This window comes from Neoarius graeffei, chromosome 7, assembly GCF_027579695.1.
Source record: "Neoarius graeffei isolate fNeoGra1 chromosome 7, fNeoGra1.pri, whole genome shotgun sequence".
Taxonomy (NCBI): Eukaryota; Metazoa; Chordata; class Actinopteri; order Siluriformes; family Ariidae; genus Neoarius; species Neoarius graeffei.
This window is the reverse complement of record NC_083575.1, coordinates 99283541-99305424: the sequence shown is the minus strand read 5'-3', so window position 1 is coordinate 99305424 and position 21884 is coordinate 99283541. Positions and strand designations below refer to the sequence as shown.

The 21884-nt window shown below is 43.1% G+C and overlaps 2 protein-coding genes across 2 annotated transcripts in view; one reads left to right on the top strand and one right to left on the bottom strand.

Annotated features, from left to right (window-relative positions):
* Nucleotides 1–13078, top strand: part of mtap (methylthioadenosine phosphorylase) — a 29964-nt gene extending 16886 nt beyond the window's left edge. The window contains exons 5-8 of the mRNA XM_060926658.1: nucleotides 9055–9157; nucleotides 9320–9559; nucleotides 12507–12629; nucleotides 12783–13078. Coding sequence (XP_060782641.1) covers nucleotides 9055–9157; nucleotides 9320–9559; nucleotides 12507–12629; nucleotides 12783–12821 — 505 coding nt within the window. The 3' untranslated portion in view covers nucleotides 12822–13078. The remainder of the gene's footprint in view (nucleotides 1–9054; nucleotides 9158–9319; nucleotides 9560–12506; nucleotides 12630–12782) is intronic.
* Nucleotides 13079–13436: 358 nt separating this feature from the next.
* Nucleotides 13437–21884, bottom strand: part of cdkn2a/b (cyclin-dependent kinase inhibitor 2A/B (p15, inhibits CDK4)) — a 30569-nt gene continuing 22121 nt past the window's right edge. Inside the window, exon 3 of the mRNA XM_060926659.1 lies at nucleotides 13437–13866. Coding sequence (XP_060782642.1) covers nucleotides 13615–13866 — 252 coding nt within the window. The 3' untranslated portion in view covers nucleotides 13437–13614. The remainder of the gene's footprint in view (nucleotides 13867–21884) is intronic.

Genomic DNA, 21884 nt, shown 5'->3' with positions numbered 1-21884 from the left:
TAGGGTGAAGAGCTGGTGAGGGACATTTACTTTGAGTGGGCTTAACAATCGTCTCCCATGTTCTAATTGTGTTCATCATAATGGGACTGTCTTTTACCTTGACAAGGAGCAAAGACTTCTCATTAACAACGAGGCTAAGTGGAGACAACAAGGGGCAGTGCCAAGCATCGATGTGGGTTTCCTGTGTAGGATCCATAAAATGTTTCAGCCACCCAAACACTGTACGCATATGACATGCCCAATTATAAAGTTTAAAGTCAGGCAATGAAAGACCCCCACTCTCCCTGGGAAGCCGTAACGCCCTCAAACTGAGATGCGGTTTCTTCCCATGCCAGATAAATTTCGAAATAGCTTTATCAATATCAGAGAAACCAGAATTATTTATCTTCAGAGGGAGCATCTGCATAGGGTACAGGATTCTCGGAAGAACATTCATTTTAATTAAACTCACTCTACCCATCCAGGAGAGGGGGAGGTCAAACCACCTGAGCAAGTCACTTTTAACTGAAGACGAAACGGGGAGAAAATTTAACTTGGACAGGTTGTTTAGGTTGGCAGAGATCTTAACACCTAAATATGTGAAACCAGAATCAGACCATTTAAAGGGAAAATTGGGTGTTTCATCCCTATCCCCAAAGTCGCCCAACGGCAGCACTTCAGATTTGTCAAAATTAACTTTATAATCTGAGAACTTGCCAAATAATTGTATAGTGGAGATGAGGGCTGGAACAGACGATTCCGGCTGAGTCAAAAAGAGAATAACATCATCTGCATAAAGTGCTAGTTTATGAACCGTTCCACAGAGACTGACACCAAAAATGTTATCTGCACACCTTATTGCCTCAGCTAATGGCTCGATGGCCAGAGCAAATAGCAGAGGGGACAGGGGGCAGCCCTACCTCGTGCCTCGACCAAGATGAAAGTCCTCAGAGGCGATGCCATTAACCAGCACTCTTGCCATGGGGGCGCTATAGAGCAGCCTAACCCACTTAATAAATTCAGGCCCAAGTCCAAACTTCTGAAGAACTTCAAACAAATATTCAAATTCCACTCTATCAAATGCTTTAGCTGCATCTAAAGCTACACACAAAATTCTCTTGAGTACAGTTTGCATATTGAATCACATTAAGAAGGCGCCTAACATTAGTGTGTGAAAGCCTGTTCCTGATAAAACCTGTCTGATCAGGCTTAATGAGAGCTGGAAGCTGAACCTCCAGTCTCCTGGCAAGGAGTTTAGATAACAATTTACAGTCAACCCCGATCAGGCTTATTGGCCTATATGATGAGCATCAGTCTGAGGGTTTGCCCTTCTTTAAAATAAGCGATATATTGGCCAAATTGAGTGTTGGTGGTAACGTGCCATGTTCAAAGGACTCTGTATACATTATGGTAAGTGGCTCCACCACCAACTTGGCCATTTTCTTATAAAATTCTGGGCAGAATCCATCGGGACCTGGAGCTTTCCCACCCGGTAAAGATTTAATTGTTTCAAAAACCTCCTCTTTAGTGATCGGATAGCAAAGAAGGTCCCTGCTTTCAGCTGACAGTGTTGGGAGATCTATATGGTTCAAAAATCTGGCCTGGTCCCCAGTGTCACTCAGGCTTTCTGGAGAGTACAAATTTTGATAAAAAACATTTTCATGATATTAACCAGATGTTTATTTTCAAAAAATTTAACTCTATCATCTTTTAATGATGGGATGACATTAGATTCAACCCTGCCCCTTGCCAGACGAGCCAGGAGTCTCCCTGGTTCATTCATTCATTCATTCATTCATTATCTGTAGCCGCTTTATCCTTCTACAGGGTCGCAGGCAAGCTGGAGCCTATCCCAGCTGACTACGGGCGAAAGGCGGGGTACACCCTGGACAAGTCGCCAGGTCATCACAGGGCTGACACATAGACACAGACAACCATTCACACTCACATTCACACCTACGGTCAATTTAGAGTCACCAGTTAACCTAACCTGCATGTCTTTGGACTGTGGGGGAAACCGGAGCACCCGGAGGAAACCCACGCGGACACGGGGAGAACATGCAAACTCCGCACAGAAAGGCCCTCGCCGGCCCCGGGGCTCGAACCCAGGACCTTCTTGCTGTGAGGCGACAGCGCTAACCACTACACCACCGTGCCGCCCCCTGGTTTATTAGCAGACTCAAATAATCGGTGCCTAGCATAAAAAAATTGCGGTTTCTGCTTTTTGCGTAAGAAGGTTGTCAAGGGCAGAACGGGTTGCATCCAGCTTCAGCCGAGATGATTTAGAGAGGGACTGTTTAAATTCCCTTTCTAAAACAGAAATTTGGGATTCAAGCTCTAATTGTTGTCTCAGCGTTTCTTTCCTTTTAGCTGAGGTGTAAGATATAATAACTCCCCCTGTATAGGCTTTCGCTGCCTCCCATAATATAGATGCAGAAACCTCAGGTGTATCGTTTGTAGAGAAAAAGAACGCCAGTTGTTGTTCTAACATAGATACAAAGGTGGGATTACTAAGTAAAGAGGGGCTGAGCCGCCAGTGACGTGCGGCAGGATCATAACAAGGGGGTGTAAGTTCCAGACCAACAAGAGAATGATCAGAAATTGCCATAGTTTTTATACTACATGTTCTAACTCTATCCAATGCTTGTCTTGAGGTAAGAAAATAATCAATCCTTGAAAATGAATTATGTGGACGGGAAAAAAATGTGAAGTCCTTCATTTTTGGGTTCAATATTCTCCAAGCGTCAAATAGATTTAAATCACAACATAGCGCCTTGGTAGCTACTGCCAATCTAGATGGACGTGTGGATTTCACGGGACACTGGTCCAGCTCTGGCTCCAGACAGGCATTTAGGTCCCCGCCCAGGACTATGAGCGGTGATGTACTAGAAGACAAATCAGCCATCAATTTGGAATAGAAAGAAGCCTCAAATGTATTGGGGGAATATATGCACCCCAGAATAAGCCTTTCCCCATATAAGAAACCTGAAATTATTACACATCTTCCTTCGTGATCCTTTGTACATTTTTCAAGTGTAAAAGGCAGCCTTTTATGAAGCAAGATCGCCACCCCTCTACTTTTGGAATTAAAAGAATAGAAAACTTGACCCACTCAGTCTCTTCTTAATTTCACATGTTCAAGGTCACTTAAGTGGGTCTCTTGTATAAAAGCTATCTGGGCTGCTTCCTTTTTGAGAGATGAGAGAATTTTACATTTTTTAACTACATTATTAATTCCCTTTACATTCCATGTAATACATTTAGTGACCCTCATCTTAAGGGTGTATTTCCCATGTACATGAATATTGGTGTCCACAAAAACCTGTAGCTCTTAGGTACTGAAAAGAACAGAAAAGAAAATAAAGCTGTCATGAGAAAAGAGGTCGTCCCCAAACGACGACCGCACACTAAAAGGAACCAAAACCCACCCAAAACAGAAAAACAAACTCAAAAGTGACCAGTAGGTCTCTAATACCCATGGGGTCTTACAAGGGGACGTGATGCTAAAGGGGGCCATCACTATAGAGAGGGCACGAGAGAAAAAAGAACACACAATCCTCCCCCTCCAAAAAAAAAAAGACCCCCGCTCCAATCCCAATTTGGCAACAATATAATTAGATAGCACCTGAACAAATCTGGGCAAAATTCAGTAGTGTCGGCTCCTCTGTCAGACGCGGAGTCATGTGCTTAAAATTATATTAACTCTCTAACTATTCGGTGTATGATAAAGCAACCACCAAGGATGTAAACAAGAAAAACAGAGGAGCACAGAGATCAAATCAGAGTTTTAACGAAACCAACATTGTAATAAAGAAGTTCCATAGCCTTCAGCTGAGCTAAGCTTGGTCTAAATGAAGTCCTGGCAGAAAAACACCACATAATGGAGAGATTCTCACTACAAAAAGTCTATAGGTGTAAGTCTAGAGCTGGCACGACCATTTCTTATGGCGTGTTTATATCCATACCTCACCGACAGTGTGGTCAGTCAAGCACGGCCAGAAAACGACGAGCCTCCTCTGCGTCGTTGAAGCTGCGCTCCGTCCTGTTATGCTGTATCACAAGCCTGGCCAGAAACCGCATCATGAATCTAATGTCCTTGTCTATAAGCTTTCGAACCACATCATTATAAGAGCGACGCTTCAGCCGAACCGCGCTGGACAGGTCCTGATGGATGAAGATGCTCGACCCCAACCCCCCCCCATGTTTCAGGTTTTTCGCCTTTCTTGCAGCAGCTAAGATCCGAGGCTTGTCCTGGGAGTTGTGAAGTTTGATAATCACCGGTCTGGGTCGGTCACTCTTTGGTCCGGCGGCCCGATGCGCGCGGTCCATCTTTATGCGGCCCTTTGCGGCGGACAAACTGAGCAACTTTGGTAGCCAGGATTCAAAGAACTGCAGAGGGTTTTCACCCTCTGTGCCTTCCTTCAAATTTAAGATCCGTATATTATCGCGTCTGCTACAGTTCTCCGTGGCGTCTGTCCGCTCGGCCATGGTCACCTGCCTGACCTCCACCTGCGATAGACGGAGCTTGAGGGTAGCGACCTGATCCTCCACGGCAGAGATCCGCTGTTCAGCTTCAGTGATGCGTTTAGCCTGACCTTCCAGGCTGCCGGCGATTTTTGTCCAAAGTGTCGGTTAGTTTTGAAAACTTCTGTTCCATAATTTCACTTATGTTTTGAGTAACTTTTCACACCAGCTCGGACATGTCCATGCTGCTAGCTGCCGGAGAGGAAGTAGCCGCCATACTAGGCTGCGGCGGGTGATCCGTAATCTTCAGCTGGGTTGTTTGCCTCAAATTAGCCGGTCTTTCTCTCGGAGACTGACTGCCAGGTTTATTTGCCATGTTATAAAATCGTTAAAGTAGTGTCAGGTTGGTATAAGGTGCTTTTAGGCTGAAAAATATCGGGACCAGAGCGGGAGCTCCGTGAAGACACAGCCTTCAGCCAACCATCGTCACGTGACCCCTGCCATGATTAGTTTGTACCCAGTTCTCTGTTGTTAGTTTAGAGCAGTGAAGCCCCTGCAGTAGTTCTCAGTTCAGTTCATGACCTTGCACTTTAGAAGCCAGGCAAACACAATGAACCCAAACGTCTTTCCATTTGCCAGTTGGGTTTTATTCCTGAATGGCATCAATTCTTTGCATCATCGTAAGCTGTAACAGAGTGTAGAATTGAAACTTTGCTTTCAATTTAAAACTACAGGTTGCAGATGCAAACACTGTGAATGAATGAAGTACATTCTGGGTAACAGTCTATTGTTCAAACTAGAAACTTAGGCCCAATCCCAATTCTAATTTCTACCCCTTCCCCTCCCCCTTCCCCTTGGCCCTTCCCCTTGAAACTGAGCTACAAGGGATAGGGCTTGAAATTCAACCCCTACGTATTGGGATAGCCCTTCAACGATCGCATACGTCATCGCGTACCTCCGTCAGCGTTTACGTTAGCAAAACGCGACCAAATGCGTCATTGGCTGCGACCAGCCGCTACAGTCAGAGCCAGAGGCAGAACCAGAAATCTCTGCTGGCAGGGTGTGATTTGTTAACTAACACCACTGAATGGGATATCTTTGGCGCTTCGTGCACCACATCCGACAGAATGAGGTGTCAGAACACTCATGTAAACAATAAAAGCGAGAATAACAGAACAAAACGTACACAGTCAAGCAACCGAAAACAATACTCACTCCCAAAGCTTTTTAGCAGCAGCTTGGATTTCAGAAATCGCTGCTCATTCTCAGCTCGAAAGCGAATCAAGCGGCGTATTTCCTCTGGATAACAACTTAAAACACGTAAATAATGGAGAAAATACATTTATGACAATCTTTCGCCGCGGTAACCGCCATCTTTCTGAAATCCGCATGAAATCTCGCTGAAATCCGCATGGCATTGTGGGAAATCACTCAAACCCCTTCGTTCGGAGTCAGCTCCAGGAAAATCTCCGTTTGGAGGGGTACAGAAGCCCTTCCCCTACCCCTCCGCGTTAACTGGGATTGGGATACCCCTACCCCTTCACGTGAACGCGCAAAATGGAGGGGAAGGGCCAAGGGGTGAAATGGGATTCGGCCTTAATCTTGACAAAATGTAACATGAAAATGAATGTTTTTGTTTCTTGAAGAACAGTTGTGTTCTATTTTTTATTGTGGTGATGCCTTTATTAGTATGTTGTGTGGAAGGATAATGTGTGGGTGTGATGACTAGTACATTTATGAATTAGTTGGTATACTTCAAGTTGTAGTAGCCCGTAGTGTCAGGGCGAGGGGGATGAAAGACCTGTGGAGGGATCATGGAATGATAACTTTGCTGCAGAGAAGGATCTGTGAAGACTGAAATTAAAAATAGAGTGAGAGAATAAAGAATTACAGTAATGCTATGAGTTGTAAAGCTAGATATGATATAAATATAGGCATTATTAGGTTGAGAAGGGTGTAGTATGGAGGCTTGTGTATTTGCAGAAAATATTTCCAAATTGCAGAACAAAAGTATTTCGACAACTGATGTATTTTTTTTTTCAATGTTGTTGAATATTACTGTACCTTTTATATCGAATAACAAGTATTGTCTCCTCTTTTTTCTTTTTGTTACCAAATAGTTGTTAATTTGTCAAGTATGTTTTATCTTTTCATACATATTTAAGTATTATATTCATATAAAATATATTTTTCTTTGTAAACATGAGTCTGCCTTGATTAGCAGTGCGCTATTTGCAGACTCGTGTAGTCTATTATATGTTTATATGTAATTGAAATAAAAGATTGAGTGATTGATTTAATAGTGGCTTGGTTTTCTGGAATGTTTCAGCAGCTTTGCTTTGTAGGGGCAGAAACGTAAACTGTGTGAGGATGGGAGAAGTTGGAGTGTAGGTGTGGCAGTTAAACAGGCTTGAGAATGATTTGATTGATTGATTGATTGATTGTTGGAGTTACATGTGGAAGGACCGGTTTGGGCCTTAAGGTAAGGGCAGTCATTAAGCTGGTTTAGTAAGAAGTGCATACAGAGGCACAGTAAATAAATGGTATGGCAAGGACAAGATGAACATGAAGATTACATGTTCAGAATTCTAGAAGGTCGATACCCAGTACAAGTTCTTCAGTGATCAGTAATGGAACCCCAGATCTATCTAATCACCTTCCCTAGAAGCAGCATGCTAAGAATGTCAGAACAAATCTTTAGTAGGTGCCTCAAATGAAGACCCACATGTTGGTGTCGCAACCACGTGCTGAAGATGATCTCGTCATATTTGTCAACGTTCGAAGAGGCCACAGCTTAAAACAGGCTGCTGTGTAAGGAATAAAGCAATCCTGGAAGTGCTGTTACAGGAAAATAATCAGCAGGGTGGTGTGCAGTGATCCACATGAAATGAAGTTACTGTTACCATCCCAAGGTTGATCATTTACCTGTAATAGCAAGTGTTTTTCTCTTATACCATGCAGTTGTTTTTATCTATTAAAGAAGGATTTTTTTTATCATTTTGTTACATTTCATTATCCCTTACATTATAGCAGCTATTAATACTCACCCTCACCGGCCTTGATTATCTCCCTTGAAGCTAATGAGACAAAAATTATGGCAGAATTTGTAAAATAAGAAACCATAAAGTGTAAACTCCTCTCTCCTGAAGATGTCCGAAAACTTAGTTACAGCTTTACCGCTGACTGTTACAAAGCACTGTCAATGGAGGCGTTAAATGATCTTGCAGGAAACTTCCACAGATAAATGATTGCACGTTTTATGTTTATGTAGAGCATCTACCATACGCATCCCTGTGAACGAGCGGTTACTGTAGAAATAATGACATTAGAACGAGTGTATTTAATATAAACCTGTGATGTGCCACTGCACTACTGTCAGAATCTCTGTTATAGAATATTAATCAGCACCTTATGACTAATCAGAATTCAACAGTATTGGGGTTTAATTAACGATAGATGATCTTATCAGATGGTTAAAACTGTATTCTGGTAAAAAACAGTTGGAGGAGGCCACTAAGAGGAAGTGAGCAAAGTATGTAGAAGGCATGTCTCTTTCACACAGTAATGGAGATTAAATGGGAATGGTTGTGTGAATGCAAGATTAATGTCAATTTACAGGAACAAGACATTAAAGAGCAATTTCAGACGAAATAAGGCATAAAAATTAAGTTTTTCAAACCCTAGTGAGTTTTCCACTTTGGTGTCCCCCTTGAACATTTTCAAATGGTGCTCTGAGGACAAATTGTGGTTATGCACATGCTGTCGTACATGGATGACTACACTGCAATGTACATAGATGACTACATGACGTTTGTACACAGACAACTACACTGCATATCCCAGTGACGACTACACCATTTTGTACACTGCATCGTACTCCAAATCATACACGGACGACAACACTGCGTCATACACGGATAACTACACGGTGTTGTACACTGAATTGTACACGGATGACTGAACCACATTGTACAGCGCGACATACACTGCATCATATTCTACGTCATACACAGATGAGTACACTGCGTCGTACACTGTGTCGTACACCGACAACTACACCATGTCATACACTGCATCGTACTCCTGTTCATATACGGATGACTACACCGTGTCATACACCACATTGTACTCTGCGTCATACAGGGATGACTACACCGCGTCATACACTGTATTGTACTCCAGATCATACACAGATGGCTACACTGTGTTGTACACCGCGTTATACACGGATGACTACACCACGTCATACACTGCATCGTACTCCGCGTCATACAAGGATGACTACAGTGCGTCATACAGTACATGGATGACTACACCATGTCGTACACTGCATTGTACTCCGCGTCATACACGGACAACTACACGGTGTTGTACTCTGTGTCGTACATGGAGGACTACTCTGCATCGTACACGGACGACTACACAGCATTGTACTCCGCGTCATACACGGACGACTACACATCTTGGTCTGTGTATATAAACTACATCATCCATCAAAGACCACTCTGGAAACTTATTGTAATTTAATCCTCTGTGAGAATTTTGTGCATTGAGAGTGGTGAATGAAGTCATTTTCTCTCCTTTGTTTTGCTTCTTTTCTTTGAACTGAAGGACAACTAAGAGAGCTCAGACCCTTTATGATGGAGAACTCAGCAGTCCTCCTGGTGTGAGTCACATTCCCATGGCAGAACCCTTCTGCTCCAGAACCAGAGAGGTTAGAACATTTTACTTATTTGGTCTTACCCTGTCAACCTTGATAAACCCATGGGGTAAAACAGGTGAGAAGGGCAGTTTGATAAACACCTGTATACTGTTCAGGGCCATATGTGTAGCTTAGCGAGTTTGCTAGCCATGTCTCTCTGTCTTTGTTGCTCAGGTCCTGAGTGAGGCAGTGAGGTCTCTCGGTGTGTCTTTCCATGAGAGTGGTACAATGATATGTATTGAGGGTCCACGGTTCTCCTCACGTGCTGAGGCTTTGATGTTTCGTCAGTGGGGTGCTGATGTCATCAACATGACCACTGTCCCTGAGGTGGTACTCGCCAAGGAGGCGGGGCTCTGCTATGCCGCTGTTGCCATGGTAACGGACACTGATTGCTGGAAGGAGCACGCAGAAGAGGTAAGAACATTGTAGAAAAAATTCCAGTGTTGATTGCAGTTCTTTGTTTGTTTAGCTCCTTCAGTGTATCAGCACCTGATTTATTAACTTCTTTACTTACTGTATTTATTAAATTAATGTATTTACATTATTTGCTTTTTATTTAATTTTATGCTTCTGTTTTTTCTAATATAAACTTGTTCATGTGTAATAATAATGAGAATCTGGGCGCCACATAAACCTGAATTTAAAAAAAACTGGTTATAAATTTAATGTTTGAAGTTCATTATGCTAATATAACATACAGTGGTGCTTGAAAGTTTGTGAACCCTTTAGAATTTTCTATATTTCTGCATAAATATGACCTAAAACATCATCAGATTTTCACACAAGTCCTAAAAGTAGATAAAGAGAACCCAGTTAAACAAATGAGACAAAAATATTATACTTGGTCATTTATTTATTGAGGAAAATAATCCAATATTACATATCTGTGAGTGGCAAAAGTATGTGAACCTCTAGGATTAGCAGTTAATTTGAAGGTGAAATTAGAGTCGTGTTTTCAATCAATGGGATGACAATCAGGTGTGAGTGGGCACCCTGTTTTATTTAAAGAACAGGGATCTATCAAAGTCTGATCTTCACAACATGTTTGTGGAAGTGTATCATGGCACGAACAAAGGAGATTTCTGAGGACCTCAGAAAAAGCGTTGTTGATGCTCATCAGGCTGGAAAAGGTTACAAAACCATCTCTAAAGAGTTTGGACTCCACCAATCCACAGTCAGACAGATTGTGTACAAATGGAGGAAATTCAAGACCATTGTTACCCTCCCCAGGAGTGGTCGACCAACAAAGATCACTCCAAGAACGAGGCATGTAATAGTCAGCGAGGTCACAAAGGACCCCAGGGTAACTTCTAAGCAACTGAAGGCCTCTCTCTCATTGGCTAAAGTCCATGAGTCCACCATCAGGAGAACACTGAACAACAATGGTGTGCATGGCAGGGTTGCAAGGAGAAAGCCACTGCTCTCCAAAAAGAACATTGCTGCTCATCTGCAGTTTGCTAAAGATCATGTGGACAAGCCAGAAGGCTATTGGAAAAATGTTTTGTGGACAGATGAGACCAAAATAGAACTTTTTGGTTTAAATGAGAAGCGTTATGTTTGGAGAAAGGAAAACACTGCATTCCAGCATAAGAACCTTATCCCATCTGTGAAACATGGTGGTGGTAGTATCATGGTTGGGGCCTGTTTTGCTGCATCTGGGCCAGGACGGCTTGCCATCATTGATGGAACAATGAATTCTGAATTATACCAGTGAATTCTAAAGGAAAATGTCAGGACATCTGTCCATGAACTGAATCTCAAGAGAAGGTGGGTCATGCAGCAAGACAACGACCCTAAGCACACAAGTCGTTCTACCAAAGAATGGTTAAAGAAGAATAAAGTGAATGTTTTGGAATGGCCAAGTCAAAGTCCTGACCTTAATCCAATCAAAATGTTGTGGAAGGACCTGAAGCGAGCAGTTCATGTGAGGAAACCCACCAACATCCCAGAGTTGAAGCTGTTCTGTACGGAGGAACGGGCTAAAATTCCTCCAAGCCGGTGTGCAGGACTGATCAACAGTTACCGCAAACGTTTACGCTACGTTCACACTGCAAGGCTTAATGCTCAATTCCGATTTTTTTGTGAAATCCGATTTTTTTGTGAGGTCGTTCACATTAACAAATATATGCGACTTGTATGTGATCCTCAGTATGAACGAAAAGCGACCTAAAAGTGTTCCGCATGCGCACTGCAGGATACGACGACGTCACACGCAGTGAGCATGGCCAGTGTTTACGGAAGTAAAACCGCCCGGTTGCGGTATGACCCATCCAGTCTAGCTTGAATAGCTGCATCCCCCCAAATGGAAATCAGCTCCCTAACCTCTGCGTCCTTCCATTGAGAAGATTCAGAACCTTCACAGCCCGAAGCGTCCCTCGCATTGATGTCATGCGCAGGGGCGCAGATACGTTTTTTGAACTGGGGGGGACAAAGCTGCCAGCAAACCAACCCCAACCCCGATATGCCTGTCAAACTTGTTGTTAGTAACCATAGCAACCAAGCTCGAGCTCGCAACCTGTGCAGTCCGCACAGCTCAACCAACCGAATATCAGTCTTTGTTTTGTTTTACGTGAGTTGTTGCAACTATATGTATACACTGCTGTGCACCTCAATAAACCGAATGGTAATTAGTCTTTTGATTTTTCCGTGAGGTTTGCCTTATGCAAAGAAAGACAGCATAGACGTTTTTTCCTCCCTATAAGTGGGGGGGACCGAACGAGGTGAATTTAAATATGACTCGTCCCACCCTCTATCTGCGCCCGTGATTATGCGCCATGTTGTTGTAACTTTTTTTGAGAGACCCGCCGCCTACTTCAGCGCAGAATAGTGACGTTTGTGGCTTGTTGATGACATGTAAGTCGGATGAATGCGACCTGGCGGTTCAGACTGAAGTCGCATATGAAAAGAGCGGATAGGAATCGGAATTAGCACCACATATCCAAACGGCCTGGGTCGGATTTGAAAAAATCGGATCTGTGTCGTTCATATTGTCAATAAAAGATCGGATACAGGTCACATATGGGCGAAAAGATCGGATTTGAGTCACTTCAGCCTGCAGTGTGAACGTAGCCTTAGTTGCAGTTATTGCTGCACAAGGGGGTCACACCAGATACTGAAAGCAAAGGTTCACATACTTTTGCCACTCACAGATATGTAATATTGGATCATTTTCCTCAATAAATAAATGACCAAGTATAATATTTTTGTCTCATTTGTTTAACTGGGTTCTCTTTATCTACTTTTAGGACTTGTGTGAAAATCTGATGATGTTTTAGGTCATATTTATGCAGAAATATAGAAAATTCTAAAGGGTTCACAAACTTTCAAGCACGTGTGGTTTTTTTTTTTTTTTTTTTTACAGGTGAGTGTGGACAAAGTAATGAAAACCATGAAAGAAAACGCAAACAAAGCGAGCAGTATCTTACTGACTGCCATCCCACTGATCAGCCAACAGAACTGGGAGGAGACACTCAGCCAGCACCAGGTGGGACACCACACACACACACACACACACACACTCGCGCATGTAAATCAGCATGAAACTCACTCCCACCTTTACTTTCACTTCTTCAGTAATGAATTCAAGTGCATTTCATCTCCCTGCTGTGTGTGTGTGTGTGTGTGTGTGTGTATACAGGCGATGGCTCTCTCCTCCGTGATGGTGCCCAAAAACTGAACCTCCTGATGATGGACACACACTGCACTCTTCTGTAATGAGTAAAGGGTTTGATCATATTTTAGCAACAACAAAAAGGGCATTTCGCATTTTACACACACACACACACACACACACACACACACACACCAATTAAGATGCATTCACACTCACAAGTGACAAATGGTGTGTTACATTCACTTTTATAGCAGAGAAATAAAAAAATCCTGTAAATGATTTAATGTAATTTACAGTAAATATCAGCTTGAAAAATAAAACTTTTGTCGTGTGCTTAATCTGATATAAAAGTTTTTACATTGAATTACAGAAAATAATGTATGAAAAATTCATGTTTTCTGTTTCTAAATAATTAACAAACTTCTAAAATAAATTCACTTGTGAAGGAAAATAATTCCAACATGTATAAATATCATAAATATAAATATCATTTGTGATATTTCTCTCTTGATATAATCAGAAATGAGACAAATCATTTATTTAAATATTTTAATAATCTTTCATATTTCAGTGATTCAGCACAGCAACATTAATCAACACATTTATCATACATCATATTACACACACGTGTGCATGCACACATGACATGAATAAAGTTTAATAAAATATATAAAGTGCATTCAGTGTCATGTTTATAAGCAGTTTATAAACATGTTATTAAAAGCTAATAAAACAGTGGAACAGTAAATAAAGCCAGTTCAGTCTGCTGAATAAAACACTCCCTGTATGAAGAGGAAATGAGGTGTGTGTGTGTGTGTGAGAGAGAGAGTGAGCAAGACTGAGAGGTGGAAGAAGATTAGAGGGTGTGTAAGAACTTGGCGATGTGGGTGTGGCCAGCCTGCAGTGCGTGCTGGGCTGGGCTCCACCCCCTGTAGTCCAGCGCAGTGATGTCTGCTCCAGCTCTGACTAACAGCTGTATCGTGAGGAGGAAACCCTCGCGCGCTGCGTCGTGTAGCGGCATCAGCCCTGTACTCACATCCACCATGTTTGGGTTCGCACCGTGTGATAGCAGAAGGCTGGCCATGCGCACGCTGCCCATCATCATCACCTACACATACACAGGTAAGAACACACTCACTAATTGCATCCTTATTAACGAGTGTGTAACAGACAAACAGCATTTTAGTATAAAACACAACTGTGGAGAATGAAGTGATGAAGATGGAAGTGTAATTAGTAATAAATCTCACATAAAGGAAATATAAATCCATTCAGAAATGTACAGACATGGTGTGTGGATGCGTGGCGTGCAAGACGGCGGTCCTTTCCGCAAGACGCCTGCCAAATTTTTCCAGACAAATCCAGCGTGTATTCACCGACTGTTGCCGTGGCTGTATCGGGAGATGGAGGTGCTCTTCGGATCACGTCGGTCACACGGTGCTGTTGTTGCTGGTGTAATATCATCTCTGATCACGCGTTATGATATGGGATCTGAGGCCTTCCTGTGGAAACTCCACCCTTTCCTGTCATCACGAACCAGGCACTTCCTGCATGACTTCGAGTTTTGCAAAGTCACCGTTCAACATGGACGCGTACGATCTCCACGCTGTTTACAACTGCCCCGCCCCCTCTCAATTCTCTCATGTTTCAGACAATTTTCCAGGCCTTAGCTCCACCCCTTCATCCTTCGATGATGAAATTCCAGGTCCAAGCTATTCCACTGCCAGTAACAGTGTGTTCACTGTCACCATTAGTGAGTCAGACCGAGACAGCGCAAGTGAAGAAGCGAAGACTAAGAGTTAATGCTTCTGCTAGCGCTAACATTAATGTCCGTAAGGCGCAAGTAGATGAGGACAATCAAAGCAGCGATGGAGACTGTGTCATCACAGGGTTCATCAAACCCACTGCCCAAAGGACTCCCGAGCTCATCCTTCTGTCTTCTGATTCTGAAGCATCAGTCCAGGAGGAACCAGAACCATCTACCTCCAGCCAATCAGACAGCCGACCAATCAGAGAAGCTGGAATACAAACGACATACTCTTCTGCAAAACACAACTCAAAGAGGAGAGACAGGGAGAGGTACAGGGACAGAGAGAGAGACTATTCCTCACACAGCCACAGGCGGTGCTCTCGCTCACTCAGCTATAAGGACAGAAGAAAAAGCAAAGCAACCAATCGCACACCTCTGTCCCACACACGTGCATGCATGCGACAGACGACACACACCACAGTGATCACGTACACGCTCACGATCTAGAACCCATGCACGCTCAGGGTCTCGGACTTGTGTTCATGCCTACAGGGGACACTCTGAGCGCCTCTCTGTAAGCCCCTCCCCTTTGTCACACAGGAAGTCAAGCCGTGACAAACCCCATGGAAAGCGGAAGCATAAATCCCAGCATGAGGAGAGAAGGAGGAGTAAAGAGAATCATTATCATCTGAAGAAGAAGAGAAGGCGGAGCTCTAGCATGGAGGTTGGTGATGAACGCAGGAAGCTTCACAGGAAGAAGAAAAAAACAAGAGAGACAGAAAGAATAGGAGTAAGAGAATGGGGCGGAGCTCAGGGGCGAGCTCACCTGTTGTCATCACCATCCACACTGACACAGGCCACGCCCCCAAGAGATGCTGCACCAATAAACAGCGAGCCTGTGAACCCCTCACACGGCACCAACACCCTGTCCGACCTGAGCAAACTCCACAGCTCCTAACTACAGCTTCAGACCCTGCGTCTGATAAAGCTCTCGTCCCACCCCCACTCGAACCTCACGCTTCCAGACAAATCGCAGCAAACCAGCTGAGCCTCAGCCAACGAGTCGCTCGCCATGGTTCTGCTCCGCCACAGGGCCGTGAAGCTGCTGTCCTCACTTCATATTCTTGTGTCCAACAGATTTGATGCGTAAAGTTGTATAAATTGTGTCTGAAAAATCCAGATTAAAGTGTATAAATCATTTTTATGATATGCTTCATTAGGATGATGTAATTGACATCATGTCTACTGTGTTTCTATGGAGACCGGGGAACTCCTACCACCCTGAGGCTTCGACCATGACGGTGCTGCTGGAATCAGTTTTTGAAAGTCAGAGGAAGCGCTTATTTTTCGGACTGCCTGAGGATATGAAAGACAATCTGAAATTCAGAGTTTATTTAATTTTGATGTTGGTGTGATTGCGCAATGTGACCACATGAGGGCGTCATGCAGCGGTGCACTTTATTACAAAGATCAAGTCCACACATTAAAGCATGTCCTGTATGATTAAATTTAACACCAAATATCATGTATCCTTTCAGAGGAAGTGACATAAGTCACTTCCTGTCACACTGATTTTGTCACAGCTGTTCATATAGTTTATAATTTTCTTCACTGGAGCATGACGAAGGTTCTGTTGATAAATCAGTCAGTCAAAGTCAGTCACACCACAGGAGGTAAATAGTTGTAAAAATGTTTCATGGACATTCACCTGCTCACCACATCATGGTCAGAAAACCAGTTTATACCAGCTTTAAAAACGACACACATGGGGAGAGTGGGGGAACTCGGGACGCATTCTTAGTTTGTGTAGATTGTGTGAAATTCTTTGCAGGTCACGTCACACTGATATTGATGAGAGTATTTACTACACCCTCTTTGCACAACATGAGTGTCTCAGCTTGTCATATATACTGGCCTTCAGGACTCACTTTTACTCTCATTATGTTTTGAGGGGAGACTTGGGACAAAAAATAAAATACCTAGCTTAATCCTACATGTTTAATTTTTATTCATTAAAACTTGTCCCATATGAACTGTATGGACACACGGCGCTGATACAACGATAGAAAAATGTCAGTTTACTTAAAATCTAACTCAAAACAGTTCCACCCTCAAGAAGGAATGAAATAAGTTTAAGCCTCAGGCAGGGACACACCCACATTTTTAACAAACATTTTAAACAATTTTATATTTGTAAACTTAAAAAAAATCCCCCAAAAAACCACCCTATAACATGATGAACTGTCCCAACTCTCCCCATCTGGACATTTTGAAAAAAAAAATCCAATTTAAGCATAATAAATGATACGATATATACTAACTCTTGGCTACAGACTTTAATTCCTAACTAATCCCCAATTCGCCGGCAAACATTACACCATAGAATGGAGGTGAAGGAGAAAATACAAGTTTTGGTTGATAAAATATTGAACTGCACAAACCTTTAAATAATCTCATCTCATTATCTCTAGCCGCTTTATCCTGTTCTACAGGGTCGCAGGCGAGCTGGAGCCTATCCCAGCTGACTACGGGCGAAAGGCGGGGTTCACCCTGGACAAGTCGCCAGGTCATCACAGGGCTGACACATAGACACAGACAACCATTCACACTCACATTCACACCTACGCTCAATTTAGAGTCACCAGTTAACCTAACCTGCATGTCTTTGGACTGTGGGGGAAACCGGAGCACCCGGAGGAAACCCACGCGGACACGGGGAGAACATGCAAACTCCGCACAGAAAGGCCCTCGCCGGCCCCGGGGCTCGAACCCAGGACCTTCTTGGTGTGAGGCGACAGCGCTAACCACTACACCACCGTGCGGCCCACCTTTAAATAATAAATATAAATATTATCTAAGACCTGCAATCATGGCAGTAACAGGAATCCTGCTAGCTCTCAAAGTTTTCCTGCTTTTACGTTATTTAAATGTCTTATTTGGGCAGTCAAGCAGACAGAGGAAGTCCGTGTGCGCATGCGCAGGTTTACCTTCTTCTTCTTTTGGGTTTTACGGCAGCTGGCATCCACAGTGTTGCATTACTGCCATCTACAGGTTTCCCTTTGACCATGCACTAACAGTTCCATCATTCTATCGCTAAACGAACAGCTGATCACACCGATGTGCTCACTGACCGCTGATATTTATTAGTTTGGTCCTGCGTTTCCTTTCCTTCGCAACATAACGTCTTTTCTTCTCACTTTCCATTACTGAAGTCGGTCTTTCAAGTTTCATTTGCACACTCACGTTCTCCATTTTTCTTTCTTGTTTCAAATTTGTATCCCACAATACAAACGGGGAAAGCCCACCACATGATGCATGACATAGTATCTTGAATTGGGTCATGGTGAAGATAAAAGCCTTTTATTATCCCACAAGGGGAAATTTACATTGTTATAGGAGCAAAATATACAAAGAGAAAACGATAAGGCAGTGAAGGAATAGTGCAAAAGTACTAAGTATACAAAAAAGGACGTGTATATATAAAACTACAAATTTAGAGATAAAAAATTAACAGATTTGCATAAATTAACAGGTTTGCAGATAGATATACAGTTAACATAAGTGTATTACAAAGGTAGAATTGCACATGTAAGTATTGCACAGGTATTATTACCAGTATTACCCAGGTAGTATTGCACAAGCAAGTAGGTATATTGCACAAGAGCCATTTTAACCATGTGTAGCGAGCAGTTCACTGTAAAGTACTGATGCTGATAGTCAGTGCACACAGTATACGTTCGGAGGGATTTCTGTGGATGTAGAAGTGATGTGGACAGTATTGTTGATTATTGTGAGGAGCGTCTGGTGCTGTGCTTGGTGAGCTGCCGGTTGTACAGTCTCACAGCAGTAGGGAGGAAGGAGCTGCTGTATCTCTCCTTAACACACCGCAGATGGAGGAGCCGGTCACTGAAGGAGCTGCCCAGTGCTGCTGCTGTCTCCTGCAGTGGATGGGAGGTGTTCACCATTAAGGATGACAACTTGGCCAACATCCTCCTCTCTCCCACTACATCCAGTGAGTCCAGTGCACAGCCCAGGACAGATCCTGCCTTCCTAAGCAGCTTGTTAAGTTTTTTCCTCTCTGCTGGTGTGATACTGCTTCCCCAACAGACAACTCCATAGAATATGGCTGATGCCACCACAGAGTCATAAAAAGAGTTCAGAAGTGGACCCTGAACTCCAAAGGCCGTGAGCCTCTTCAGCAGGTGGAGTCTGCTCTGGCCTTTCTTGTACAGGACGTGTGTGTGATCAGTCCAGTCCAGTTTACTGTTCAGATGAACAGCCAGGTACTTATAGCTCCTCACGATCTCAATGTCCTTTCCCTGAATGTTTCACTGGGGTAAATGAAGAGAACCTTGTCCTGCGGAAATCCACCACCAGTTCCTTGGTTTCACTTGTATTGATCTGGAGGAAGTTCCGTTGGCACCAGTCCACAAATTTCCTTGTCAGTTCTCTGTACTCACCATCACCGCCATCTAAGATATACAGTGGTGCTTGAAAGTTTGTGAACCCTTTAGAATTTTCTATATTTCTGCATAAATATGACCTAAAACATCATCAGATTTTCACACAAGTCCTAAAAGTAGATAAAGAGAACCCAGTTAAACAAATGAGACAAAAATACTATACTTGGTCATTTATTTATTGAGGAAAATGATCCAATATTACATATCTGTAAGTGGCAAAATTATGTGAACCTTTGCTTTCAGTATCTGATGTGACCCCCTTCTGCAGCAATAACTGCAACTAAACGTTTCTGGTAACTGTGGATCAGTCCTGCATGCTGGCTTGGAGGAATTTTAGCCCGTTCCTCCGTACAGAACAGCTTCAGCTCTGGGATGTTGGTGGGTTTCCTCACATGAACTGCTCGCTTCAGGTCCTTCCACAACATTTCCATTGGATTAAGGTCAGGACTTTGACTTGGCCATTCCAAAACATTCACTTTATTCTTCTTTAACCATTCTTTGGTAGAACGACTTGTGTGCTTAGGGTCGTTGTCTTGCTGCATGACACACCTTCTCTTGAGATTCAGTTCATGGACAGATGTCCTGACATTTTCCTTTAGAATTCGCTGGTATAATTCAGAATTGATTGTTCCATCAACGATGGCAAGCCATCCTGGCCCAGATGCAGCAAAACAGGCCCAAACCATGATACTACCACCACCATGTTTCACAGATGGGATAAGGTTCTTATGCTGGAATGCAGTGCTTTCCTTTCTCCAAACACAACACTTCTCATTTGAACCAAAATTCTATTTTGGTCTCATCCATCCACAAAACATTTTTCCAATAGCCTTCTGGCTTGTCCATGTGGTCTTTAGCAAACTGCAGACAAGCAGTAATGCTCTTTTTGGAGAGCAGTGGCTTTCTCCTTGCAACCCTGCCATGCACACCATTGTTGTTCAGTGTTCTCCTGATGATGAACTCATGAACATTAACATTAGCCAATGTGAGAGCGGCCTTCAGTTGCTTAGAAGTTACCCTGGGGTCCTTTGTGACGTCGCCGACTATTACACGCCTTGCTCTTGGAGTGATCTTTGTTGGTCGACCACTCCTGGGGAGGGTAACAATGGTCTTAAATTTCCTCCATTTGTACACAATCTGTCTGACTGTGGATTGGTGGAGTCCAAACTCTTTAGAGATGGTTTTGTAATCTTTTCCAGCCTGATGAGCATCAACAAGGCTTTTTCTGAGGTCCTCAGAAATCTCCTTTGTTCATGCCATGATGCACTTCCACAAACATGTGTTTTGAAGATCAGACTAGAGCCCTGCACTCCCGCAGGAGTCCCGCGGGACCCGCCGCAAAGCAGTGCGGTGCGGGACAAATTTTGAAAGCTCATTGCGGGTGCGGGCGGGACCGGAAGTGCACATATGCAGGCGCGGGTGGGAGCAGGAGTGCACATATGTGGCGCGGGTGGGAGTGGTGATAAGCTGCAGTCCCCCTAACTAAAAACGTGTTTGAAATAAAATTTATAAATTATTAATTTATCTCTATATTATATGTAATTTGTGCTGTAATTTATTTGGCATTAATAAAAACATTTTAAGATGCATAAATTTGCAGAGAGAGTCAGATTAACAGATTGAGTGAGGAATGGCATCTTAAATTTGCCATTGATCACCCTAACGGGAAATCCTTTGATCACTCTAATGACTCGCCATTCACACCCAGCTAGCAAGAGAACCATGAGTAAAGTGATTTACTGCTTGAGTTAGTCTACAACTCTAATCAGAGAGACAGGTTACACAGTGACGGTAGGCTTGACTCAATGCTATCCCAGAAATCCTTCCTGTAATATGCAAATTTGGCTGTCCAATCAGAGGCGGCCAAATTTGCATATTACAGGAAGGATTTCTGGGATAGCATTGAGTCAAGCCTACCGTCACTGTGTAACCTGTCTCTCTGATTAGAGTTGTTCACTCATGATTCTATTGCTAGCTTTGCTTTGCAAAAAAAAAACATTGGTACAAAGCAAGCCCATTCACTTTTTTATGCTGATCAGAGAATTACAATGGTTTCTCATGTGACAAAGATGTGCGATTTGCTATTAAATATTTTAATCGCTTGACAGCTATTATTATTATTATTAGAGACACTACATGCTGAATTCAGAAACAAGGTAAATAATAACAAACGTGAACATGAGCTGTAGATATTTATGCTCAAATCCACTCAAAGTAGGGGGTGGGGCACCATCACACTGTGTCAAGACAAGAACTTTCCTGAGAAATAACGCGAACGTCTGCATCATGCGGGATTTGCGGGCGGGAGCGGGACAAAATATGGCAGGCGCGGGCGGGAGCGGGACTGAAAATCATAATTCTTTGCGGGCGCCGGCGGGAGTGGGACTGCACAATGCGGGCGCGGGTGGGAGTGGGACTGAAAAATCCGACCCGCGCAGACCTCTAGATCAGACTTTGATACATCCCTGTTCTTTAAATAAAACAGGGTGCCCACTCACACCTGATTGTCATCCCATTGATTGAAAACACCTGACTCTAATTTCACCTTCAAATTAACGGCTAATCCTAGAGGTTCACATACTTTTGCCACTCACAAATATGTAATATTGGATCATTTTCCTCAATAAATAAATGACCAAGTCTAATATTTTTGTCTCATTTGTTTAACTGGGTTCTCTTTATCTACTTTTAGGACTTGTGTGAAAATCTGATGATGTTTTAGGTCATATATATGCAGAAATATAGAAAATTCTAAAAGGTTCACAAACTTTCAAGCACCACTGTAGCCCACAATAGTAGAGTCATCAGAGAACTTCTGTAGATGACACGTAGTTGTATTGTATCTAAAGTTCACAGTGTAAAGTGTGAACAGAAATGGGGCCAGGACTGTCCCCTGTGGAGCCCCTGTGCTGC